Source organism: Quercus suber, unplaced genomic scaffold (genome assembly GCF_002906115.3).
Source record: "Quercus suber isolate HL8 unplaced genomic scaffold, Cork oak 2.0 scaffold_350, whole genome shotgun sequence".
NCBI lineage: Eukaryota > Viridiplantae > Streptophyta > Magnoliopsida > Fagales > Fagaceae > Quercus > Quercus suber.
In genome coordinates, this window is record NW_027069802.1 from 78,248 (window position 1) to 105,948 (window position 27,701).

Sequence of the window (27,701 nt, forward strand, 5' to 3'; positions counted from 1 at the left end):
TAACATTGAAGAAAAACAAACAAACAAAAAAAAGGGAGAGAGAGAGAGAGGGTAACCGTAGCCAGTGCAGTGGACGGTGACGTTCTGACCGGGTACGGGCTTGGGACCGGTTCCGGGTCTCAAAACTTCCTTCTCCACTCCCATCTTTGTTTTTTCAGTCTTTGTTTCTTTGGTTTAGGGTTTTGTTGATCCAACACTCGACCTCGATTTGCCCCTTCACACGCTTTATACTGTTTTTTTTTTTTTTTAGATGAGATATTTATTTATTTATTTTAAGTACAACTTGAATTTTTTTTTTTCCTTCATATTTCATGTTAAGGAGTTCATCCTTTTTGGTTTGGCAGATTTATAGAGTATACCTTTGGAAGTAATTATTTTTCCCTTTGAACCAATTTGTAGGATGGGATGAAGGTGTGCTGGGAATGCAATTGGGAGAAGTTGCTCGTCTGCGGGTAATAATCAGTTTGTGTGCTACTTTTACTATTTCAAATTTCTATCTTTTTGCACATCAAATGGAATCTGAAAGTATTTTGAAGTTCAATGATGTCATCTTTGGAAAACTTCCATTATGGGACATGGTGTCATCTTTGGCATGTTTCACTTGTTTGTCATTTTTGGGGAATGAAAATTATGAACTTTCTCATAGGTTGCAATTATATTAGCACCGTACACATTTTTTGTAACATGAGGTCCTGGATCAAACCTTTTTTTTTCTTTCTTTTAACTGTCTAAAAAATTAGTATGTTCTGCATATTTGTTGGATTAGTGTTTTTGATACCTTCTTAACTAATGCCCCAGGCTTTGTGTGCTAAACTATGGAACTGGTTTAGTTTTTCATATAAATTGGTCCAAAGTTGAAACCTGATCAAATTGGTTTTATTTGATATCCATTTGGTCTATGTATGAATTATTTAGTTTTGGTTAATATGAAATTTCTCAAAAGTCTGATTGAAACTTGTTTTAATTTATATCTATTTTTTTATACTCTATAGTGAACTTAACACACACACACACACACACACATAGAGACTATATTATGAAGAGCCACAGCATATTAATGACAAAAGTTGGTAATTATACAACCAAGAAAACCACACATACATTAACTATATTGTTTTTCTTCTCACATACAACAACAATAATTAAACCTTAGTCCCAAAACTTGCAATTGCCACATCTGATTTGCAATGTCTCATTTGTGAATTATCGCTTTTTTCTTCATTTCTGCTATGAAAAATTTATTGTTGAAGCCTTATTATAAACCTAATCCTTTCTATTGTCCTGGCTTATATTTATAATTATAAGGTTGAAAGTTCAAAATTAATTGGGAAGGAATTTTTATTTACTTTTAAAAGAAGGAAGTAGTTTTTGTAGGAATATTTATCTGGAAATGTAAAACTTAAAATATCTTTTGGGTGGGACTATGTATGCTTTTAAAAAAGTGAATATTTAAAATTTGTTTTGGTGGGAATGTCCATTGGAAAGATTATGAATTTGAAGTTGATTTTTTGAGGGTATCTGCTCCAGTTCTATATGGAGCAGAAGTTGAATTTGAAGGTTTTAATTTTAGAACTAGTTCTCTGAACCAAAAAATTTGGTCTCAATTATATTTTACAGTGTCTAGGTTTGTTTTGTTTTCATTTTAGTCCATAATGTTCAATTTTGTCCCTATGAGACCGTGTTCAATGTGGCACTTCCATCCACTAGCTAGTTACTGTTGAAAAAAATGTAGTTTTGAAATTTTTTCTCATTTTGCCCTTAATTCCCCCACCCTCCGTCTGCCCCTTTCACACTCCCTTGCCCACCACCGGCCTCTTATATAGTTGAATTTGCAACAGTTTTGCCTTAATTTTATATAAAATTTTCCCCTGATTCTCTAACTCAGATCACCTATCTCATGCTATTGTTCCCCAAACTAGAGGGAAATAAAAAAGGATTAGGAAAACGAAATCCTATTCTATTGAAGGAGGCATTTCTGGAATTGTATATCAGGATGGCTTTTTCACACACTGGAAAAAGATATTGTAAAGAAAAAGGAATTTAGAAAAATGAATGACTACCGAAGGAAAAAAAAAAAAAAAAAAAAAGCGATTAATTCTCCCCCACCCCCCTGGGTATGATTGGTATTAGGTTCAATGATGGTAGTGGTGATTTGACTTGGTGCATCGACAGCAGCATGTGTCGGGCAGAGGTAGCTTGGATTTGACTGAATGTTGTAGGTGCAGCAGTAATCTATCAAAATAGGTTGCGCTGCTAGATAGATACAACAGAATTTCAACCTATGGCGTCCGCTTTATGATGATTGCTCTTTACCATTAGGCCAAGATACCAATTGGTTTTTTTGTGTAGGTGGGGTTTGAAGCCCTAATCTCCTATTTGAAGACAAGAGGCTGTACCATTTAAGCTAATTGGAACCTACAAAGTTGGACAGCTACATCATTGAAGATGTTAATCCCACTGGCTGCATTGAAAAGTTCCAATCTTCTGCTTACTCCAATGAAAGCCCAATAGTTCTCAATTCCAANTTTCCTTATTATTTCGAGTAGACAGGTTTGTTACTCTCTAGAGAAAAAATTTAGTAACACAACAGAATGTTAAAATATTTTTACAAAATTCTTGGTGTTCTATTCTAATATTTCATTAGTTTATTTTATTGAAGTATCAATTATTATAAAAATGTTGGGATAATTTTTGGTTTTTTATACTCAGTCAATGATTGATTGGTTTAAAATGGTAAATGGGAATTGTCTTTTTGTTTTCTTTTTTTCCATGTGAGGAGGGGCAAAGAATTTAAGTTTTTGTTCATGCTAGTAAGTAAACATAATAGAAAGACTTTTTTAAAGAGAAGTCAGGGGGTGGCAATTGCACCCTCTCGCCCCCCTGGCTCCGCCAGAGCTTGTGGGTGTTCAATTATTGAAGTCCTTTGAGCTAGAAATCTAAGCAGAGGTAGAGGTAAGGTTTATTTCCCTTAATTATAAATGTACTCTTTCTATTCTAATCCACTTTCGGTAAAAAGAAAAAAAGTGTAGGTTGTGCAATAATTTGAAGGTTGTTTCTGAGTGTCATAATCTACCCTAAGTTGTCTTGGGTGACTTTAAGGATATTTTAAACAACTGTGAAAAGTTTAGGGGGAATGATCTTAATCTAAAAGAAGATTCCTAGCTTATCAATACTATATGGTTTATTGTGGCCTCATTGATTTAGGTTTTTTGAGACTAGGGATGGTAATGGGGCAGGGTAGGTCTGAATGATGGAGTCTTCATCCTCGCCCTGCATGGTTTTATTTTACCCCATCCCCGCCCCACCCCTCCCCGCATGACAGAGAAAAATTTCTTGCCCATCCCTGCCCCTTGGGGCCCCTCGAAGCCCCACTCTACCCCATAAAACTCTACTACTTGTTTATTTGCCCACTACTATTACAATTGTTTTTAATAAAATTTGTTTCGTTAATAAAAATATACTTGAAATTACAAATAAATTTATCCCATCAAATCAAACTAATTTTTAGCAAAAATTGAATAATATTATTAAAGTGTTTAACAAGGCAATATCACAACAAAAACAAAAATCTCATAATACAAAAATCAATGATTCAACAGTATATAAATTTGTTTATAATAAAGACAAAAGAAAATGTTAAAATTGGTACCTTATTTCCAACATTGCTAGAGAAAAATAGGCAGAAATCCTTGTTGGGTAGAATAAAATAAGTTGATAATATATTCGTTTAAATAGTAAGGTTTTAGGGTATGAAAAATTTACAATTTAACTCTTATCAATGCGGGGTGGGGTAGGTTGGGTCTAAAAAGTCTAAACTCATCCCCGCCCACCCCATGGTGTGGGGCTAAAATCTCCCCCCATGCCCGCCCCACTACCTTTATGGGGCGGGGAAAACCCATGTGGGGTGAAGTGGGGAAGGGCGAGTCAAGCGGGGTAAGGCAAAATTGTCATCCCTATTTGGGATGTGTTCGCTTGGTTAAACTTATGAATTACTACTAATTTAATTCAAAAGCAATTGGATAAATCTTGGGCTAATCCAGGTTAGCGATCTAATTTTCCTGAAACTTTGGTTATCCATCTTCTTTGAAAACACTTAAAGCCTATAAACCTTGCTTCTGTGGCCAAGTTGGTCTGGCGTACCCACGACAACAAACATAAGCTTTGGGCAAAGGTCCTCCAAAACAAACACCGACCTCATATTTGATTCTAAAGTTGGCCCCTCTTCCTCAAAGGTTCTTGATGGACTAATAGGATTAAAGCTTCTACCAATTTTTGGTTTGATAACTAGGTTAATGATTAATGAGTTAATGTGAGTTTGTGAACACTGTCTTGGACAATTTTGACTCTTGCAGCTTCTATGACAAACTTTTTTTTTCCCTTTCCCTTTTGAATAAGCAAATTTGGTGACACATTGGTTTGCAAAGTATATATGGAGTTTCAGCTGATATCTATTAAGAAACTTACAACCATCAATACATATTGTCTTATGATCCTAGTGTCCTACATGGCTTAAGTGCAAGTTTAACAATGTGTATATAAGTTGTTAGGCATCCTTAATACATATAGGTGACACAGCCGGTTTTCAATGGTGAATTCTACTTATGGATTTGAATCATTTGGTATCAGGGCCAACTACTATATTGAGTAATTGAATGTAGCTCATTGAGTATGGAATCAAATGATTGAGTTGCGATTTTGTGGTCAGATCTCGAAGGGGGTGACCTAGAGGCTAGATTAAAATGTGTTACTAAGTCATTGAATAATTGATAGGTAAGTGGATCCACCAAATTAAAAAGAGAAGATGCACTGTCCCCTTGCAAGTCAATTTTTAAAAATAAGTTCTACGGTTTGTATTATACTGTTTATCATTTTTGCTAGGATAAGTCTGGCCTCTCTTTCCCCAGACCTATTGTTGGGGATAGATTTAACGTTAGATCGTATATACTTAACTTTTCGTAACTTTGGTAAATTTTTGCTCTAATTAATCAATTAATTCTTTTGTAGGACGGTCAGTGCGGAGCCACATGGAGGCTAGGGGGAGGGGAGGGGGGGCATGGCCCCCCAAGATTTTGATAAAATTTTGTGTGTGTTTTTATATGGGAAGTTGCAAATAAGCAAACAACAGATCGCTTCATCAAAAACAAAATGGTCTTTATAAAACTAACGTGTCAAAACTAAAAACACTCTCATGATGGTGTATCACTCATAAAAGGCAAAAGTTACGTTATAATATTTCTCTATTTTTTTTAGTAGAATGAAAAGCGGTTGACTTGAACTGCCAAATAAAATTTTCCCCCTCAATGTTTGCTTCTGGTAAATTTGGGTCTATTATGGGCAAAATATATGCCTACAATCTAATTATCCCGCCCAGCACTCACTGTTGTGTTGCATGTCTTTTCTCTGTTCCTTTTTTCCCTCAATTTGAACTCAAGTTTTTGAATGCAAATTTTGATAAATTTATCATTAAATTACATTATTTTCATATTTTTTTATACTTGCAAAATTTCAAAATGATTATAAATCAATAACTATATCATCAATCAATTATTTAAATTTAAGTTTTATTAATTTAAAATTATGCATAAAAAATAAACTTATTAATCAAATGATAAATAACACCTAATTGACATATATATTAAGATCTTATAGAACATGTAATCTAACAGTAAGATTTTTAAAATATGAATTCAATAACAAATTATTAAATATTGTAACATTATTTAGAATTACACTAGTTATAACTTGAATCCAACTCATTATGATATACAAACATGTTGTTAGCACAATGATGCTTGCTATGTATGACAAAAATTTACAAATTTATAAGGATAGATAATAGAATACCAATGTTCTGTTATCACAATGTAGACAACATATTTTATATTTGGTCCCCCAACGATAAATTTCTGGCTTTATCACTGACAAGGGTTGTATATATCCCTCCCACATAAAAATAAGTCTCATAAGTAGTTTAATTTATTATTTTGTGTAACCGTTTCATGCATGCAACATCCCTCTACCATGGGAGTAAATCTACACTTATGGGACTCATGGCTATATTAAAGGGCATATAAGTGTTACACAAAATACAACCTTGTGTTAATCTATATATATAATGAGCTTTCCGAGAGAGAGAGAGAGCGAGAGAGAGAGAGAGAGTACCTCAAAAATATTTTACCCTTCATTCATCAGTAAGAGGGTGAAACTCAGGTCGTAAATCACTTCTACCATGTCTAATGAAATAAGGTCCAGGCAACTACCTCAAGCGTGCAGCATTCTTAATTATCGTGAATTTACATGATGTTGATTATAATAGCAATTATAATGACACTAATAATATTAGAACATTAACGCCATAAACATCAACATGTGCCATTCACTTGCTAATAATCTAATACACTCATTAGTTATCTTAGCTAATTTGGTCATTAACCATTACCAAGTTTTACGGACCACATTGGCAACACCGATTTGTATAGTAACACTAAGGGGCCGAGTTTTGAAACTATGAATAATGCAACAAAATGACCTTAAAAAAGAGAATTATACAAGAGCCATCAAGTGCATATTCCATAATATTTTTCCCACTAGCAGCCATCATAAATGCAACATATTGGCACCGTGTATAAAAAGCCAAAAAGAGAAAAACACAACCTAATATAACCATAGTCTATATTTATAGAAAAAAAAAAGATTTAACACACCCAATTATTTTTATATAATTCTATAAATTATGAATATTTAAACGCATGGTACAATACCATATTGCTTTGAGTGGAGGGAACAAGTATCACTTACCTAATTTAATTTATTCATCCTATTATGAGGTCTGCCCTTTTGGAGGCACTAATATATGCTTTCAAGCTTTTTTCAGGTGGCATGCAAGAATTTAGGGATTCCTTCTTCATCTTATGCATCTAAAAATAATGGATGTGATTGCTTTAATTATATCTCATCTTAAGTGCATACCGTTGAAATTTGCATCAACAAATAAGTATACTTTTGCAAGTGATTTGAAAGTATTAGTGGAAAGTGGGTCAACTTACTAGGTTTTTGTTTTTGTTTATATGCTAAATAAAAGAAAAGAAAAGAAAAAGAAAAAGAAAAAGAACATGTTTGATTAACCATTCTTATGCGGTAGTACTCTTTCCTACTTTTTTCTCTACCTAAAAATAAAAAATAAAAAATAAAAAACCAGAAAGCATGTGCAACAAACTAATAAGGTTAAGAGAACACCGATTGTGGCATTGATAGCTAGTGAGTGAGAGGTTTGCTTTACATTTCGTTTGTTTCAATAGAAAATTTTATATAAAAATAATTTTTTTACATTTTAATTTTTTGTATTTGATATTATCATTAAAAAAAAAAATGAGTTAAAGGAAAATTATCTCTTAACTTTCATTATTTAACTTGGTATCAAATAGAGTCTTTTATTACAAAAATTTTCTAGAAAACAAATTTATTTCACGCAAAGCTAAATAAGAAAAATATCTCTATCTCTCGCGAAGTTAAATAAGAAAAGTTAAAAAATAATTTTCCAACTAATTTTTAAGTCACTACCAAATATAGAAAAATGGGGTAGTTTTTAAGAAAATTAATGTTCTTTGAAAAATAATTCATTTTCCAAAAAATAGTAGTGTCGAAATAAATAGAAAAAATTCAGAATTTAGTACCAAGATCTGTTATAGAATCACTAAAGGGATGTTTGGCACACTGCAGAACATTTTCATTTTGATTCTAAATTAAAAATTAATTACTTGGTACCGAATTTGATCCCTTTACAGCTTGTTTAAATCATGTTGTGAAGTGGTTCTAGCTATAGTTTTAAGTTCTAACTGTAAATTCTTTTGATAACGAATAAAGAACTTGCCTAAAACCATGCAAAAATTACAAAAATGAAAATCAGTTCCTCGGTCAGGAAATTCAACCAATGCAATAAAAATTAAAATTAATTGATTTTACAGCTAATTTGGTCCCGTGGTTTTGTCAAATAGATGACGATCAAGCTGGTTTGCAAGTTAAGGCACACCTTGACGAAGCTTTGAGATGATTAACCGAAAACATTTTGAGGAAAAATACTAAAAATATTTAACAAAAGGCAGAAAAGAAGGAGAAGGAACTGATCATTAAGGAAACTAAGGAGAATAATGAATATTATCATCATAGTGCTTGAAATCCATTTTGCCTCCTTTTAATGTAACTTAAGCTTTAAGTGTCTAGACAGATGGGATTTAGCGTTTGACGGTGGAAACCTTTTTTCTTGCACGGGCTACTCGTGCTAAAAGCAAAATCATAATTAGGAAGAAAAAATTTACATGAAAGGAGTAAAAATAGGAGTGTCAAAGAGTGGATTTATGAAAGATAGGAAATGACACAATCGAAGAAACCATTTGGAAGCCAACATTCCAAAATAATAATAATAATAATAATAATAAAAATGTTAATGGATGTCCTATGAGCATTAGTTTAGAAAATATTTTTAAAAACTATTTTATGGGAAAATAGAAAGGCAACAAATTTTTTTTGTTAACTTTTTATATTTTCAATGAGAGTGATATCAAAACTTTTCTAAGATTGTCCATTAACAAATATTTTAAGAGCACACATTAACATAATAATTAATGATAGTAATAGTCTTGATGCAGTACATCATTAGTATAAAAGGGTTGAAGTAAAATACATCTCCTTAAACTCAATTAACTTCAAACACATACATAATTATATTGAATTTAATTGTTTTTAGAAAAGATACTATTTTTTTTTTTTGCTTTCTTGATTAATACAATCGTATGTTTATATTTAATTGGAAAACCTGACATATTATAGTTAAAGTACTGTACCTAAATTGTGCTCAATGTGAAAACTCTTACTATAAATTCAAAAGGACTAAATTATTTGGATTATGTAAATCCTTTCACATTTCACAATTATGAAGATCTAGAGTCCCTTTGGGATTGTTGTAGGAAGTGAAGCTTTATGATTAAATATAAAAAAAAAATTTACTGAAAAATCTTTAGTATTTAGAGCATTTAGCAGATTAACTAAAATAATGAAGTTCTTTGAAGTTGTTACACCTGATTGGTGACCTTGATAATTAGTTTTTAGATGTGAGAAATAACAACAACAGAAATGACATAATAAATGTGCTCAGCATTTTCGTAATCAAACCTAATTGATAAAACTGATATGAATTTTTCACCAAATTATTATTCTTAGTAATATTAGTATTAGACTACATATTAATTAGTTTGTATTTTTAGTTGTTTTTATTGCTATTTTCATTTTGAAAAATAAAGTATCGATATAATTTCCCTTAATTTTTGGAATAATAATCAAATAGAGTTTTTTTTTTAGGAAGAATCAAATAGACTTTTAATTCAAAGTTTCAAAATTTTAACTTTAACTTAACATTTTTTTTCAGTTTTACACATAAAAAATCTTGCAAAATTACATGAAAAATTTTGCTAAAAATATTCAAACCTTTTTAATTTCTTTAGAGCTTCTTATTGTATAGCCAGGAAACCACAACTCACATATTATAGATCTTGATAAATTATAATCCATCTTAAAAGTATAAGTTTTAAGGAAATAAATAATTTTTAATCATTTAACCATTATTTTAATACTTCTCTATGGACTCAAATTCCCTCTTAAAAAATTGGGCCAACACATGTTATTTTATTTTATTTTTAATGGGAAATAAAGTGGCAACAATGTTCAAATTTGGGATTACGTGCTTTGATACTATGATAAATTGTTGATTATCCCATAAACTTAAAATCTTGGAAGAAATTGTAATTATTTAATTCTTGCCTAATGGTATGTTATTGAGCCTTGGATTGGATTTTATTAATACTTCAAAGATTTTACTTTATTCTTATTATGAGCGATTCCACTTGCACAGTATAAGTCCACAAATCAATAATGTCCACTAGAATCAAAACAGTATATAACCGACGCTTTTGAGAAATTTATTTACGCTGATTATTTCTCTCACAATCTAAGAAAATTTAGTCACGCCCGATTAGCCTACATTTTAAAATGATTAGTCAATTTGTAATTAGGGTTCCTCTTTAAGTTGTTTGTAAAGTTCACCTAATTATAAATATCTTATGTAAGATTTAACATGTTTGCACAATACACACTTATCCAATTCACTTAGGTATCACAATTTTTCATTTAAACTAGAGATATACCTTCTTACTTTCTGCGGTGTGTTAATCTAGATATTTCCGAGACTTATAAATCATAAGTGATTCTTGTAGCCTCGACTAAAATTGAAAACGTCAACTGTCAAGGGCGTAATAATTTGCAGAAGTCATTAAATCGAAAGACACTTAGGAACTTGATTACTTCTCTTTCCACCACCCTTTGAACATTTGACCTGATGGTAGCCAGCAACACATGCCACCAACCACCATGGTCTGTGAAGTTTGGTAGGAATTTGATTATGTGGAAGGTGGGTGTGACCAAGATAGATCTAACACTTCATAATTTCATGTTCGTCGATATTATGTGAGTTTTTATAAAAATAAAAATAAAAAAAATAAAATAAAATAAAAGTTCTTGTTCATCATTCTCTTTTTCTCCACGTTTTTCACCTAGATGGTTTAAGAATAATGAAAACATCTTGATGTCATATTGATATTGCAATAAATAGTAGGGTGACTATGAAATGTTGAAGTTTAGGGAGCATGTTACAAATACCCCTACAGTTTAGGGTTAATGGTTGTAATTAACTATAATAATTTTAGAAACATGTTACTTCTGGGAATCTAGAAGCATTTGAAAGTGAGAAATATGGACGGCAAAAGGCCAACAAATCTTCATTCAATCGAGGATGCTTTGTACTGTTGTACAATTGTACCATCAATGAATATTATGGGAAATTAAATAAATCTCCTATGAATCTATGATGTATTATTATATAGTTACAGTCCTTAATTTCTTAAATCGATACGTTACACAAATTATATATGTATGCAGTATAAATATTTGTACAGTCTCTCGGTTCCAAGTGTAGCTCATTTTGTAAATAAGCAGTGAGAATATTACTAAATTAGTATTTGTATAAACAGCTTCCTTTCTCATTTCTATCTCTTATAGCTCTTCTTTCTTTCTTTCTTTCGTTCTGCATTATAGCTTTGGCTTTGTTTGTTTTCAGTTAGTGACCCCTTTAGCTTTTGCAAAGGAAGATACACAAAATCATAATAATATTAAGCGTATATATGGGGGCCAAAATGGCACAATAACACTGTTTACCGAAATATATATCAATCTACCATTGTTTTAGAAATATTTAAGAATCTACCACTTTTTGAGTACTCGAGTTTGACAAACTCGAGTTTTCCATGGTACTCAAATTCCATGAACTCGAGTTCTATAAAAAAATTTCAACTCAAGTTCATGGAAATCGAGTACTATAGAAAACTCGAGTTTTCCAAACTCGAGTACCCAAAAAGAGATAGATCTCTAAATATTTTCCAAAACAATGGTAAATTGATATATATTTCAGTAAATAGTGGTGTTTGGCCATTTTGGCCGTATATACGGTAAAGTAATGAAAAGCATTTTGGAGGCAGGTGGGCGACTAATGCGTAGATGTTATGTTCCTCACTAGAGTATTAGTATTGCATCCCAGTTTGAGTCCATGCTTATCCAAATTGTCGGATTGAAAGTAAACCAGCTCCTATTAGGCACTCCTTTTTTCAAATATATCAATTAATTTTGGACATATGTGTGAGATTTCCTTCAGCTATGTGGTGGAATTGACCGGTTTGATTGATTTCTTGTGTTGCGTGGAAAGTTTGTTCCGTTTATGCATTTACAAGAGAGTTTGGCGAATTCTCAGAAACAGGGGTAAAACAGAGGATTGAAAGAGATTTGTCATTCTTTATCTTCTGGGGACAATTGAAGGGAAAAATTAGAATGAAGTCTTAACCTATGATAAGTTAGTGCAGCTGAAAAAGAACCGAAACTCTTCGGCTATTTGGTCGAACCTTTTTCAGAAAATTTCTTTAATGGTGAGCAGTGGAGAGTAAATTTCTATTGTATTTTGGAGACACTGCTAATTCGGCAAGATAGGAATGAACACCCTTAATTTATTGTACCAAATCTTGAAGATTCGAGTAATCCATCCAAATCAGTTTTATACAATATAGTGCCATTTAGTACTGTATGCAATTTAGTTGAAACTGATAGCAAGAACACATCCTTTAACAGCAATCGAGTATATTAATTTTTAAAGATAACAGTGTGCAATTTAGCTGAATCATACTAACCATTTTCTTCTAAACTAATCACATTGTTCTCCCAACCCATTCAATAAAGCAATATTTATATCATAGGTCAGTACAAAGAATAAATAAAAAAAATTGTAAAAAAAATGTCAATTTGCTTTGTTCCTCAATTAGACTCTAAAAAGAATGTTTCAACTCTGCCATGATCACAAATCCTTGAATAGTTTCCGGACCTGTTCAAGTGTGACAAATAGCACCACAGTGAATGGACCTTGCCTTGAGATAGTTGGAATGAAACCCTTATACAAAGCCATAACCCCCTCTGTCCTCACAGTCTTCATGGCACAATCCAATGCACCAGAGTAAGGTGCCACTCCTCCTGCCTCCAACTTCATATTCATCACTCTAGTCTTGATCACATCGATCGGATTCGAAGCCACCGAGGCCACAAACCCGGCGGCGAAGCTCGCCGTCACGTGGGTCCCGATCCCATCACTCATCACACCCTTCTCCAATATCATCTCCTTCGCCTGATCATAAGTTGCGAGCTGAGAAGCAGTCACAATCATCGCGCGGTTCACAGTCAGAGCCGAGCCGCGCCACAAGCTAGCAATCCCTTCTTGCTTTGACATTTGACTGATTGCATCGACCACGCTCTTGTAGTTCCGGCGCTGCTCAATAGGGAGACGCCCATCGGCCTGCATGCGGACCATTGCCACGTCAGCCGGGTTCCCGACCGCCGCTCCGACACTGCCGGCAATAAGGCCAGCTACTATCTTTTTCGTGATTGGTAGTTTGGCAGTGTCTGAATCAGAATGATCAGACCATTTCTGTTTTAGGATTTCGTAAAGGCCCATGCGGGTGGTGGAGTAGAGTGTTTGGCGGAGGATGGTGGCGGAGACACCGGAGAAAAGGGCGGTAGCGCCTTCGGATTTGACGATTTGGGTCCCGATGGAAACAAGTCCAACGCGAGTTGGTGGTGGTGCGATGCGGAGAGATATGTATCCATTTGGGGTGTTTAGAGCAGCAACTGCGGGACGATAGGCCTGTACTAGGGCAGGATTGGACTCGCCTTGAAGTTGCATTCGGACCTTGATTAGGTCAAGAGGGTGAGTGGAAGCTCCAGCAATTATTGAAGCTATGCCTCCTTCAACGAAGCCTTTCAAACCCATTTGTAGTTTATGTTTGTTTTTTTTTATTTCTGTTATAGCAAGATGTATGAATGAGAGTAGAGATCAGAGCAGTGAGGAATGAGAGTTTGAAGTGGTGAGTTGAGAAAGACCAAAAGGGAAAGCATATTTATAGCAAGTTAACAAAGTTACGCGGTCTTCTCTGTGTTTCAGTGTTTCTTCTCCTTCGTTTGCGTGTTGTATGACTCTGACTAGTCTTGGCAGTTCGGTTTTGACTTAGACACTAAATAATTTTCAAATGAAGTAGGCCTGGTGAGTATGTTGTCTATTCTGAAGTTATGTTGCTGAGTAACACACTAGTGGGCACCATATTGGAAAGACTGGTTCTGATTGAGCAATTAGAGTGAGTCCACCCAAGACTAACTCTTTGTGAGCCTGAAGCTTCGCACTCTTCTCCTGTGTCAAAATCGAACTGAGGCCATGAAGCCACACAACTACCACTGTTTCAAAAATTATAATATAATAATAACAATTTTTTTCCTAATAATCAACTAATCTATATCTATATCTATATCTATATTACTAAAAGCTGAAACGTAACATTTAATATTACTACGCTCCTGTTGAATCATCTCATCCTTCACCTCATACTTTTTTTTTTTTTAATCTTTTTTTCCTTTATGATTTCTCTCTATTTTTTATATAAAAAAAAAATTAAATATAGATCATGGGCAAACATGTTGATGCACTCTATTAAGATGACTATTAATCTCCTTCTAAAAAATTTAAAAAAAAAAAAAAAAAAATACTATTCATCTACTGCTAATCTACTACATATACTAAATCATCTCAATTCTTAACCATACAACATGAGTTAAACTTCAATTACGACTATTCACATCCTTCCATCCAAAATTGGAATTTGGAAGCAAAACAGTTTCTTTGTATTGTAAATGCAGAGCTAAAGTCTTCTATCCATATCACCCTTCCACTTTCAATAGCTAATTCAAATCTTATATATCCTTTCTGTAAGTTCTCTCTCTCCACTTTAGTTTTTCCCCCCAAATTTCTATACTTAGCCAATGCCCAATGAATATGCAAGACAAAGGTGTGCAAATAACTATCAAGAATTCAATTCCACGGTTGATTATTGCTTACAATCCTAAAGGAATTTATCGATTCTTTATTGAAATTTTGGTAATCAATTTCTTATACATATCACTCTTGATTTTTGTTTAGGTGTGTTTCACAATGTTGAATTATCACTATATTTGTATCGCAACTTCTAATGACTTTTTGAATGGTTAGTATTTTTTGTTTAACATTAAGACTAAATGCTAATTTGTTCACAATATGCATGATGTTATATTTCTAGAAGGTAGACAAACAACTAATGTAACTCATGTTTTTTTTTAAAAAAAAAATAATAATAAATAATGATTATTCTGTGTTTTTTCATTTAGTCACAAGACAAATTGTTTTTTTACCAACCATTGGCATTGGCTATCTATGTGTTTAGCAATATTCATGAATTTTGACTTCTTTTCTTTACATATATGAATTTTGGTCTATAAAAAATGCATGCCTTTATTATTTTTGAGGTCTCTCTCTCTCTCTCTCTCTCTCTCTCTCTCTCTCTCTCTCTTTTCTATATTTAATTTATTTTTTTATATATAAAAAATAGAGAGAAATCATAAAGGAAAAAAAGATTTAAAAAAAAAAAAAAGTATGAGGTGAAGGATGAGATGGCTCAACAGGAGCGTAGTAATATTAAATGCTATGTTTCAGCTTTTAGTAATATAGATATAGATATAGATATAGATTAGTTGATTATTAGGAAAAAAAATTGTAATTATTATATTATAATTTCTGAAACAGTGGTAGTTGTGTGGCTTCATGGCCTCAGTTCGATTTTGACACAGGAGAAGAGCGCGAAGCTTCAGGCTCACAAAGAGTTAGTCTTGGGTGGACTCACTCTAATTGCTCAATCAGAACCAGTCTTTCCAATATGGTGCCCACTAGTGTGTTACTCAGCAACATAACTTCAGAATAGACAACATACTCACCAGGCCTACCGCCTACTTCATTTGAAAATTATTTAGTGTCTAAGTCAAAACCGAACTGCCAAGACTAGTCAGAGTCATACAACACGCAAACGAAGGAGAAGAAACACTGAAACACAGAGAAGACCGCGTAACTTTGTTAACTTGCTATAAATATGCTTTCCCTTTTGGTCTTTCTCAACTCACCACTTCAAACTCTCATTCCTCACTGCTCTGATCTCTACTCTCATTCATACATCTTGCTATAACAGAAATAAAAAAAAAAAAACAAACATAAACTACAAATGGGTTTGAAAGGCTTCGTTGAAGGAGGCATAGCTTCAATAATTGCTGGAGCTTCCACTCACCCTCTTGACCTAATCAAGGTCCGAATGCAACTTCAAGGCGAGTCCAATCCTGCCCTAGTACAGGCCTATCGTCCCGCAGTTGCTGCTCTAAACACCCCAAATGGATACATATCTCTCCGCATCGCACCACCACCACCAACTCGCGTTGGACTTGTTTCCATCGGGACCCAAATCGTCAAATCCGAAGGCGCTACCGCCCTTTTCTCCGGTGTCTCCGCCACCATCCTCCGCCAAACACTCTACTCCACCACCCGCATGGGCCTTTACGAAATCCTAAAACAGAAATGGTCTGATCATTCTGATTCAGACACTGCCAAACTACCAATCACGAAAAAGATAGTAGCTGGCCTTATTGCCGGCGGTGTCGGCGCGGCAGTCGGGAACCCGGCTGACGTGGCAATGGTCCGCATGCAGGCCGATGGGCGTCTCCCTATTGAGCAGCGCCGGAACTACAAGAGCGTGGTCGATGCAATCAGTCAAATGTCAAAGCAAGAAGGGATTGCTAGCTTGTGGCGCGGCTCGGCTCTGACTGTGAACCGCGCGATGATTGTGACTGCTTCTCAGCTCGCAACTTATGATCAGGCGAAGGAGATGATATTGGAGAAGGGTGTGATGAGTGATGGGATCGGGACCCACGTGACGGCGAGCTTCGCCGCCGGGTTTGTGGCCTCGGTGGCTTCGAATCCGATCGATGTGATCAAGACTAGAGTGATGAATATGAAGTTGGAGGCAGGAGGAGTGGCACCTTACTCTGGTGCATTGGATTGTGCCATGAAGACTGTGAGGACAGAGGGGGTTATGGCTTTGTATAAGGGTTTCATTCCAACTATCTCAAGGCAAGGTCCATTCACTGTGGTGCTATTTGTCACACTTGAACAGGTCCGGAAACTATTCAAGGATTTGTGATCATGGCAGAGTTGAAACATTCTTTTTAGAGTCTAATTGAGGAACAAAGCAAATTGACATTTTTTTTACAATTTTTTTTATTTATTCTTTGTACTGACCTATGATATAAATATTGCTTTATTGAATGGGTTGGGAGAACAATGTGATTAGTTTAGAAGAAAATGGTTAGTATGATTCAGCTAAATTGCACACTGTTATCTTTAAAAATTAATATACTCGATTGCTGTTAAAGGATGTGTTCTTGCTATCAGTTTCAACTAAATTGCATACAGTACTAAATGGCACTATATTGTATAAAACTGATTTGGATGGATTACTCGAATCTTCAAGATTTGGTACAATAAATTAAGGGTGTTCATTCCTATCTTGCCGAATTAGCAGTGTCTCCAAAATACAATAGAAATTTACTCTCCACTGCTCACCATTAAAGAAATTTTCTGAAAAAGGTTCGACCAAATAGCCGAAGAGTTTCGGTTCTTTTTCAGCTGCACTAACTTATCATAGGTTAAGACTTCATTCTAATTTTTCCCTTCAATTGTCCCCAGAAGATAAAGAATGACAAATCTCTTTCAATCCTCTGTTTTACCCCTGTTTCTGAGAATTCGCCAAACTCTCTTGTAAATGCATAAACGGAACAAACTTTCCACGCAACACAAGAAATCAATCAAACCGGTCAATTCCACCACATAGCTGAAGGAAATCTCACACATATGTCCAAAATTAATTGATATATTTGAAAAAAGGAGTGCCTAATAGGAGCTGGTTTACTTTCAATCCGACAATTTGGATAAGCATGGACTCAAACTGGGATGCAATACTAATACTCTAGTGAGGAACATAACATCTACGCATTAGTCGCCCACCTGCCTCCAAAATGCTTTTCATTACTTTACCGTATATACGGCCAAAATGGCCAAACACCACTATTTACTGAAATATATATCAATTTACCATTGTTTTGGAAAATATTTAGAGATCTATCTCTTTTTGGGTACTCGAGTTTGGAAAACTCGAGTTTTCTATAGTACTCGATTTCCATGAACTTGAGTTGAAATTTTTTTATAGAACTCGAGTTCATGGAATTTGAGTACCATGGAAAACTCGAGTTTGTCAAACTCGAGTACTCAAAAAGTGGTAGATTCTTAAATATTTCTAAAACAATGGTAGATTGATATATATTTCGGTAAACAGTGTTATTGTGCCATTTTGGCCCCCATATATACGCTTAATATTATTATGATTTTGTGTATCTTCCTTTGCAAAAGCTAAAGGGGTCACTAACTGAAAACAAACAAAGCCAAAGCTATAATGCAGAACGAAAGAAAGAAAGAAAGAAGAGCTATAAGAGATAGAAATGAGAAAGGAAGCTGTTTATACAAATACTAATTTAGTAATATTCTCACTGCTTATTTACAAAATGAGCTACACTTGGAACCGAGAGACTGTACAAATATTTATACTGCATACATATATAATTTGTGTAACGTATCGATTTAAGAAATTAAGGACTGTAACTATATAATAATACATCATAGATTCATAGGAGATTTATTTAATTTCCCATAATATTCATTGATGGTACAATTGTACAACAGTACAAAGCATCCTCGATTGAATGAAGATTTGTTGGCCTTTTGCCGTCCATATTTCTCACTTTCAAATGCTTCTAGATTCCCAGAAGTAACATGTTTCTAAAATTATTATAGTTAATTACAACCATTAACCCTAAACTGTAGGGGTATTTGTAACATGCTCCCTAAACTTCAACATTTCATAGTCACCCTACTATTTATTGCAATATCAATATGACATCAAGATGTTTTCATTATTCTTAAACCATCTAGGTGAAAAACGTGGAGAAAAAGAGAATGATGAACAAGAACTTTTATTTTATTTTATTTTTTTTATTTTTATTTTTATAAAAACTCACATAATATCGACGAACATGAAATTATGAAGTGTTAGATCTATCTTGGTCACACCCACCTTCCACATAATCAAATTCCTACCAAACTTCACAGACCATGGTGGTTGGTGGCATGTGTTGCTGGCTACCATCAGGTCAAATGTTCAAAGGGTGGTGGAAAGAGAAGTAATCAAGTTCCTAAGTGTCTTTCGATTTAATGACTTCTGCAAATTATTACGCCCTTGACAGTTGACGTTTTCAATTTTAGTCGAGGCTACAAGAATCACTTATGATTTATAAGTCTCGGAAATATCTAGATTAACACACCGCAGAAAGTAAGAAGGTATATCTCTAGTTTAAATGAAAAATTGTGATACCTAAGTGAATTGGATAAGTGTGTATTGTGCAAACATGTTAAATCTTACATAAGATATTTATAATTAGGTGAACTTTACAAACAACTTAAAGAGGAACCCTAATTACAAATTGACTAATCATTTTAAAATGTAGGCTAATCGGGCGTGACTAAATTTTCTTAGATTGTGAGAGAAATAATCAGCGTAAATAAATTTCTCAAAAGCGTCGGTTATATACTGTTTTGATTCTAGTGGACATTATTGATTTGTGGACTTATACTGTGCAAGTGGAATCGCTCATAATAAGAATAAAGTAAAATCTTTGAAGTATTAATAAAATCCAATCCAAGGCTCAATAACATACCATTAGGCAAGAATTAAATAATTACAATTTCTTCCAAGATTTTAAGTTTATGGGATAATCAACAATTTATCATAGTATCAAAGCACGTAATCCCAAATTTGAACATTGTTGCCACTTTATTTCCCATTAAAAATAAAATAAAATAACATGTGTTGGCCCAATTTTTTAAGAGGGAATTTGAGTCCATAGAGAAGTATTAAAATAATGGTTAAATGATTAAAAATTATTTATTTCCTTAAAACTTATACTTTTAAGATGGATTATAATTTATCAAGATCTATAATATGTGAGTTGTGGTTTCCTGGCTATACAATAAGAAGCTCTAAAGAAATTAAAAAGGTTTGAATATTTTTAGCAAAATTTTTCATGTAATTTTGCAAGATTTTTTATGTGTAAAACTGAAAAAAAATGTTAAGTTAAAGTTAAAATTTTGAAACTTTGAATTAAAAGTCTATTTGATTCTTCCTAAAAAAAAAACTCTATTTGATTATTATTCCAAAAATTAAGGGAAATTATATCGATACTTTATTTTTCAAAATGAAAATAGCAATAAAAACAACTAAAAATACAAACTAATTAATATGTAGTCTAATACTAATATTACTAAGAATAATAATTTGGTGAAAAATTCATATCAGTTTTATCAATTAGGTTTGATTACGAAAATGCTGAGCACATTTATTATGTCATTTCTGTTGTTGTTATTTCTCACATCTAAAAACTAATTATCAAGGTCACCAATCAGGTGTAACAACTTCAAAGAACTTCATTATTTTAGTTAATCTGCTAAATGCTCTAAATACTAAAGATTTTTCAGTAAATTTTTTTTTTATATTTAATCATAAAGCTTCACTTCCTACAACAATCCCAAAGGGACTCTAGATCTTCATAATTGTGAAATGTGAAAGGATTTACATAATCCAAATAATTTAGTCCTTTTGAATTTATAGTAAGAGTTTTCACATTGAGCACAATTTAGGTACAGTACTTTAACTATAATATGTCAGGTTTTCCAATTAAATATAAACATACGATTGTATTAATCAAGAAAGCAAAAAAAAAAAATAGTATCTTTTCTAAAAACAATTAAATTCAATATAATTATGTATGTGTTTGAAGTTAATTGAGTTTAAGGAGATGTATTTTACTTCAACCCTTTTATACTAATGATGTACTGCATCAAGACTATTACTATCATTAATTATTATGTTAATGTGTGCTCTTAAAATATTTGTTAATGGACAATCTTAGAAAAGTTTTGATATCACTCTCATTGAAAATATAAAAAGTTAACAAAAAAAATTTGTTGCCTTTCTATTTTCCCATAAAATAGTTTTTAAAAATATTTTCTAAACTAATGCTCATAGGACATCCATTAACATTTTTATTATTATTATTATTATTATTATTTTGGAATGTTGGCTTCCAAATGGTTTCTTCGATTGTGTCATTTCCTATCTTTCATAAATCCACTCTTTGACACTCCTATTTTTACTCCTTTCATGTAAATTTTTTCTTCCTAATTATGATTTTGCTTTTAGCACGAGTAGCCCGTGCAAGAAAAAAGGTTTCCACCGTCAAACGCTAAATCCCATCTGTCTAGACACTTAAAGCTTAAGTTACATTAAAAGGAGGCAAAATGGATTTCAAGCACTATGATGATAATATTCATTATTCTCCTTAGTTTCCTTAATGATCAGTTCCTTCTCCTTCTTTTCTGCCTTTTGTTAAATATTTTTAGTATTTTTCCTCAAAATGTTTTCGGTTAATCATCTCAAAGCTTCGTCAAGGTGTGCCTTAACTTGCAAACCAGCTTGATCGTCATCTATTTGACAAAACCACGGGACCAAATTAGCTGTAAAATCAATTAATTTTAATTTTTATTGCATTGGTTGAATTTCCTGACCGAGGAACTGATTTTCATTTTTGTAATTTTTGCATGGTTTTAGGCAAGTTCTTTATTCGTTATCAAAAGAATTTACAGTTAGAACTTAAAACTATAGCTAGAACCACTTCACAACATGATTTAAACAAGCTGTAAAGGGATCAAATTCGGTACCAAGTAATTAATTTTTAATTTAGAATCAAAATGAAAATGTTCTGCAGTGTGCCAAACATCCCTTTAGTGATTCTATAACAGATCTTGGTACTAAATTCTGAATTTTTTCTATTTATTTCGACACTACTATTTTTTGGAAAATGAATTATTTTTCAAAGAACATTAATTTTCTTAAAAACTACCCCATTTTTCTATATTTGGTAGTGACTTAAAAATTAGTTGGAAAATTATTTTTTAACTTTTCTTATTTAACTTCGCGAGAGATAGAGATATTTTTCTTATTTAGCTTTGCGTGAAATAAATTTGTTTTCTAGAAAATTTTTGTAATAAAAGACTCTATTTGATACCAAGTTAAATAATGAAAGTTAAGAGATAATTTTCCTTTAACTCATTTTTTTTTTTAATGATAATATCAAATACAAAAAATTAAAATGTAAAAAAATTATTTTTATATAAAATTTTCTATTGAAACAAACGAAATGTAAAGCAAACCTCTCACTCACTAGCTATCAATGCCACAATCGGTGTTCTCTTAACCTTATTAGTTTGTTGCACATGCTTTCTGGTTTTTTATTTTTTATTTTTTATTTTTAGGTAGAGAAAAAAGTAGGAAAGAGTACTACCGCATAAGAATGGTTAATCAAACATGTTCTTTTTCTTTTTCTTTTTCTTTTCTTTTCTTTTATTTAGCATATAAACAAAAACAAAAACCTAGTAAGTTGACCCACTTTCCACTAATACTTTCAAATCACTTGCAAAAGTATACTTATTTGTTGATGCAAATTTCAACGGTATGCACTTAAGATGAGATATAATTAAAGCAATCACATCCATTATTTTTAGATGCATAAGATGAAGAAGGAATCCCTAAATTCTTGCATGCCACCTGAAAAAAGCTTGAAAGCATATATTAGTGCCTCCAAAAGGGCAGACCTCATAATAGGATGAATAAATTAAATTAGGTAAGTGATACTTGTTCCCTCCACTCAAAGCAATATGGTATTGTACCATGCGTTTAAATATTCATAATTTATAGAATTATATAAAAATAATTGGGTGTGTTAAATCTTTTTTTTTTCTATAAATATAGACTATGGTTATATTAGGTTGTGTTTTTCTCTTTTTGGCTTTTTATACACGGTGCCAATATGTTGCATTTATGATGGCTGCTAGTGGGAAAAATATTATGGAATATGCACTTGATGGCTCTTGTATAATTCTCTTTTTTAAGGTCATTTTGTTGCATTATTCATAGTTTCAAAACTCGGCCCCTTAGTGTTACTATACAAATCGGTGTTGCCAATGTGGTCCGTAAAACTTGGTAATGGTTAATGACCAAATTAGCTAAGATAACTAATGAGTGTATTAGATTATTAGCAAGTGAATGGCACATGTTGATGTTTATGGCGTTAATGTTCTAATATTATTAGTGTCATTATAATTGCTATTATAATCAACATCATGTAAATTCACGATAATTAAGAATGCTGCACGCTTGAGGTAGTTGCCTGGACCTTATTTCATTAGACATGGTAGAAGTGATTTACGACCTGAGTTTCACCCTCTTACTGATGAATGAAGGGTAAAATATTTTTGAGGTACTCTCTCTCTCTCTCTCGCTCTCTCTCTCTCTCGGAAAGCTCATTATATATATAGATTAACACAAGGTTGTATTTTGTGTAACACTTATATGCCCTTTAATATAGCCATGAGTCCCATAAGTGTAGATTTACTCCCATGGTAGAGGGATGTTGCATGCATGAAACGGTTACACAAAATAATAAATTAAACTACTTATGAGACTTATTTTTATGTGGGAGGGATATATACAACCCTTGTCAGTGATAAAGCCAGAAATTTATCGTTGGGGGACCAAATATAAAATATGTTGTCTACATTGTGATAACAGAACATTGGTATTCTATTATCTATCCTTATAAATTTGTAAATTTTTGTCATACATAGCAAGCATCATTGTGCTAACAACATGTTTGTATATCATAATGAGTTGGATTCAAGTTATAACTAGTGTAATTCTAAATAATGTTACAATATTTAATAATTTGTTATTGAATTCATATTTTAAAAATCTTACTGTTAGATTACATGTTCTATAAGATCTTAATATATATGTCAATTAGGTGTTATTTATCATTTGATTAATAAGTTTATTTTTTATGCATAATTTTAAATTAATAAAACTTAAATTTAAATAATTGATTGATGATATAGTTATTGATTTATAATCATTTTGAAATTTTGCAAGTATAAAAAAATATGAAAATAATGTAATTTAATGATAAATTTATCAAAATTTGCATTCAAAAACTTGAGTTCAAATTGAGGGAAAAAAGGAACAGAGAAAAGACATGCAACACAACAGTGAGTGCTGGGCGGGATAATTAGATTGTAGGCATATATTTTGCCCATAATAGACCCAAATTTACCAGAAGCAAACATTGAGGGGGAAAATTTTATTTGGCAGTTCAAGTCAACCGCTTTTCATTCTACTAAAAAAAATAGAGAAATATTATAACGTAACTTTTGCCTTTTATGAGTGATACACCATCATGAGAGTGTTTTTAGTTTTGACACGTTAGTTTTATAAAGACCATTTTGTTTTTGATGAAGCGATCTGTTGTTTGCTTATTTGCAACTTCCCATATAAAAACACACACAAAATTTTATCAAAATCTTGGGGGGCCATGCCCCCCCTCCCCTCCCCCTAGCCTCCATGTGGCTCCGCACTGACCGTCCTACAAAAGAATTAATTGATTAATTAGAGCAAAAATTTACCAAAGTTACGAAAAGTTAAGTATATACGATCTAACGTTAAATCTATCCCCAACAATAGGTCTGGGGAAAGAGAGGCCAGACTTATCCTAGCAAAAATGATAAACAGTATAATACAAACCGTAGAACTTATTTTTAAAAATTGACTTGCAAGGGGACAGTGCATCTTCTCTTTTTAATTTGGTGGATCCACTTACCTATCAATTATTCAATGACTTAGTAACACATTTTAATCTAGCCTCTAGGTCACCCCCTTCGAGATCTGACCACAAAATCGCAACTCAATCATTTGATTCCATACTCAATGAGCTACATTCAATTACTCAATATAGTAGTTGGCCCTGATACCAAATGATTCAAATCCATAAGTAGAATTCACCATTGAAAACCGGCTGTGTCACCTATATGTATTAAGGATGCCTAACAACTTATATACACATTGTTAAACTTGCACTTAAGCCATGTAGGACACTAGGATCATAAGACAATATGTATTGATGGTTGTAAGTTTCTTAATAGATATCAGCTGAAACTCCATATATACTTTGCAAACCAATGTGTCACCAAATTTGCTTATTCAAAAGGGAAAGGGAAAAAAAAAGTTTGTCATAGAAGCTGCAAGAGTCAAAATTGTCCAAGACAGTGTTCACAAACTCACATTAACTCATTAATCATTAACCTAGTTATCAAACCAAAAATTGGTAGAAGCTTTAATCCTATTAGTCCATCAAGAACCTTTGAGGAAGAGGGGCCAACTTTAGAATCAAATATGAGGTCGGTGTTTGTTTTGGAGGACCTTTGCCCAAAGCTTATGTTTGTTGTCGTGGGTACGCCAGACCAACTTGGCCACAGAAGCAAGGTTTATAGGCTTTAAGTGTTTTCAAAGAAGATGGATAACCAAAGTTTCAGGAAAATTAGATCGCTAACCTGGATTAGCCCAAGATTTATCCAATTGCTTTTGAATTAAATTAGTAGTAATTCATAAGTTTAACCAAGCGAACACATCCCAAATAGGGATGACAATTTTGCCTTACCCCGCTTGACTCGCCCTTCCCCACTTCACCCCACATGGGTTTTCCCCGCCCCATAAAGGTAGTGGGGCGGGCATGGGGGGAGATTTTAGCCCCACACCATGGGGTGGGCGGGGATGAGTTTAGACTTTTTAGACCCAACCTACCCCACCCCGCATTGATAAGAGTTAAATTGTAAATTTTTCATACCCTAAAACCTTACTATTTAAACGAATATATTATCAACTTATTTTATTCTACCCAACAAGGATTTCTGCCTATTTTTCTCTAGCAATGTTGGAAATAAGGTACCAATTTTAACATTTTCTTTTGTCTTTATTATAAACAAATTTATATACTGTTGAATCATTGATTTTTGTATTATGAGATTTTTGTTTTTGTTGTGATATTGCCTTGTTAAACACTTTAATAATATTATTCAATTTTTGCTAAAAATTAGTTTGATTTGATGGGATAAATTTATTTGTAATTTCAAGTATATTTTTATTAACGAAACAAATTTTATTAAAAACAATTGTAATAGTAGTGGGCAAATAAACAAGTAGTAGAGTTTTATGGGGTAGAGTGGGGCTTCGAGGGGCCCCAAGGGGCAGGGATGGGCAAGAAATTTTTCTCTGTCATGCGGGGAGGGGTGGGGCGGGGATGGGGTAAAATAAAACCATGCAGGGCGAGGATGAAGACTCCATCATTCAGACCTACCCTGCCCCATTACCATCCCTAGTCTCAAAAAACCTAAATCAATGAGGCCACAATAAACCATATAGTATTGATAAGCTAGGAATCTTCTTTTAGATTAAGATCATTCCCCCTAAACTTTTCACAGTTGTTTAAAATATCCTTAAAGTCACCCAAGACAACTTAGGGTAGATTATGACACTCAGAAACAACCTTCAAATTATTGCACAACCTACACTTTTTTTCTTTTTACCGAAAGTGGATTAGAATAGAAAGAGTACATTTATAATTAAGGGAAATAAACCTTACCTCTACCTCTGCTTAGATTTCTAGCTCAAAGGACTTCAATAATTGAACACCCACAAGCTCTGGCGGAGCCAGGGGGGCGAGAGGGTGCAATTGCCACCCCCTGACTTCTCTTTAAAAAAGTCTTTCTATTATGTTTACTTACTAGCATGAACAAAAACTTAAATTCTTTGCCCCTCCTCACATGGAAAAAAAGAAAACAAAAAGACAATTCCCATTTACCATTTTAAACCAATCAATCATTGACTGAGTATAAAAAACCAAAAATTATCCCAACATTTTTATAATAATTGATACTTCAATAAAATAAACTAATGAAATATTAGAATAGAACACCAAGAATTTTGTAAAAATATTTTAACATTCTGTTGTGTTACTAAATTTTTTCTCTAGAGAGTAACAAACCTGTCTACTCGAAATAATAAGGAAAATACTACCTGACACACCAATCTCTCATTTTATATTTATTTATTTATATTTTTTTAAAGTTAACTCTATCTCAATTTTCACTTTTACCACTATTCAGTATTCATGGCACTTTTTTGAGTTCTTCCTTCCTACTATCCTAAAATTTTCCTTTTTCCCATAGCAATCCATCCCACATTTTATAGAACATAATTAATAATTAAAAAAAAAAAAAAAAACTTAATGTCCTTGTAATGTATTACAACCTTGAAGCCTCCACTATTATTATTTTTTTTTCCATCCATCCCTTGACTTTATCACAATTTTAAAGTGTAGGCTTTTATTGTAAACCACTTTTTTCTTTTGTTTTTTGCCATTTAAGAACTTAGAAAAATAGAGAAAGAAATATTGCATTCTACATTCTTTTTTTTTTAAGCAATCAATACTGTGAGACTATATAACTTTGCACATTTTTAGATTGACTTATTTTCTCAATTTATTTTGAGCAAAAAATTAGATGTCTAAAATTTATGTATTGAGATAATTTCTTACTTCGATTGTTAGTAACTAAGAATTGGTTATTTGTGTTTCTTTATTTTAATGATATGAAATATATACTTGTAGTTAACTAAAAAAAATGACAATGAATTGTTTATTATTTTGTTATTAATATGGGTTAATATTTTAATTAAAAAAATGTTAATATTTATTTGGTTATTTTTTTTTTAATGTTCTTGATAATCTTGCTCCCTTTAGACTAGAATTCTAGCTCAGCCATTGATTATACCAGAGCAACCAGAGGCCGCAAGCAAAACCCAGTTGTCTTAGTGTAATGCTAGCCATCAAAAGTTAGGAGATCCACAAATGAGTGGCACTCAGCCTTGTTTAAAAAAAAAAAAGATGATTTTCGCAGCATGAGCTTGAATGAAGTCCATAATTGTTCTACGAATTCGAAAGTTGGGGTTAAGCAAACCCCTACAATTCCAACATAAAATCTTTGTAGGGACAGAATCAACAAGAGTTTGGGTGGGCATCCTGCAACCAATCCCCATTGTCTCCACTGGAGTAGGAATATCAGTGAGGAAAGACCACCACAGGTTTAGGAGAAGAGCCACCAATTC

The 27,701-nt window shown here is 32.8% G+C and overlaps 2 protein-coding genes and 1 non-coding gene across 3 annotated transcripts in view; 1 reads left to right on the plus strand and 2 right to left on the minus strand.

Moving 5' to 3' along the window:
* LOC111991844 (uncharacterized) overlaps nt 1–115 on the minus strand; it is a 211-nt gene extending 96 nt beyond the window's left edge. Inside the window, exon 1 of the transcript XR_010623608.1 lies at nt 57–115. This is a non-coding gene — a transcript (uncharacterized LOC111991844). The remainder of the gene's footprint in view (nt 1–56) is intronic.
* Nucleotides 116–12,214: 12,099 nt separating this feature from the next.
* LOC111991840 (mitochondrial uncoupling protein 5) lies at nt 12,215–13,518 on the minus strand. Its single transcript, XM_024023649.2, has one exon. It carries the CDS (start codon nt 13,409–13,411, stop codon nt 12,446–12,448), a length of 966 nt encoding a protein of 321 aa, XP_023879417.2. The 5' UTR covers nt 13,412–13,518; the 3' UTR covers nt 12,215–12,445.
* A 2,085-nt stretch (nt 13,519–15,603) lies between these two features.
* On the plus strand, nt 15,604–16,916 carry LOC136061766 (mitochondrial uncoupling protein 5-like). The gene has a single exon (XM_065760025.1). The coding sequence runs from the start codon at nt 15,717–15,719 to the stop codon at nt 16,683–16,685; it is 969 nt and encodes a 322-aa protein (XP_065616097.1). The 5' UTR covers nt 15,604–15,716; the 3' UTR covers nt 16,686–16,916.
* Nucleotides 16,917–27,701: the final 10,785 nt, after the last annotated feature.

Bases quoted from the DNA above. Each gene is read 5' to 3' on its own strand.
- LOC111991840 (XM_024023649.2), bottom strand. From the start codon at position 13,411: ATGGGTTTGAAAGGCTTCGTTGAAGGAGGCATAGCTTCAATAATTGCT.
- LOC136061766 (XM_065760025.1), top strand. From the start codon at position 15,717: ATGGGTTTGAAAGGCTTCGTTGAAGGAGGCATAGCTTCAATAATTGCT.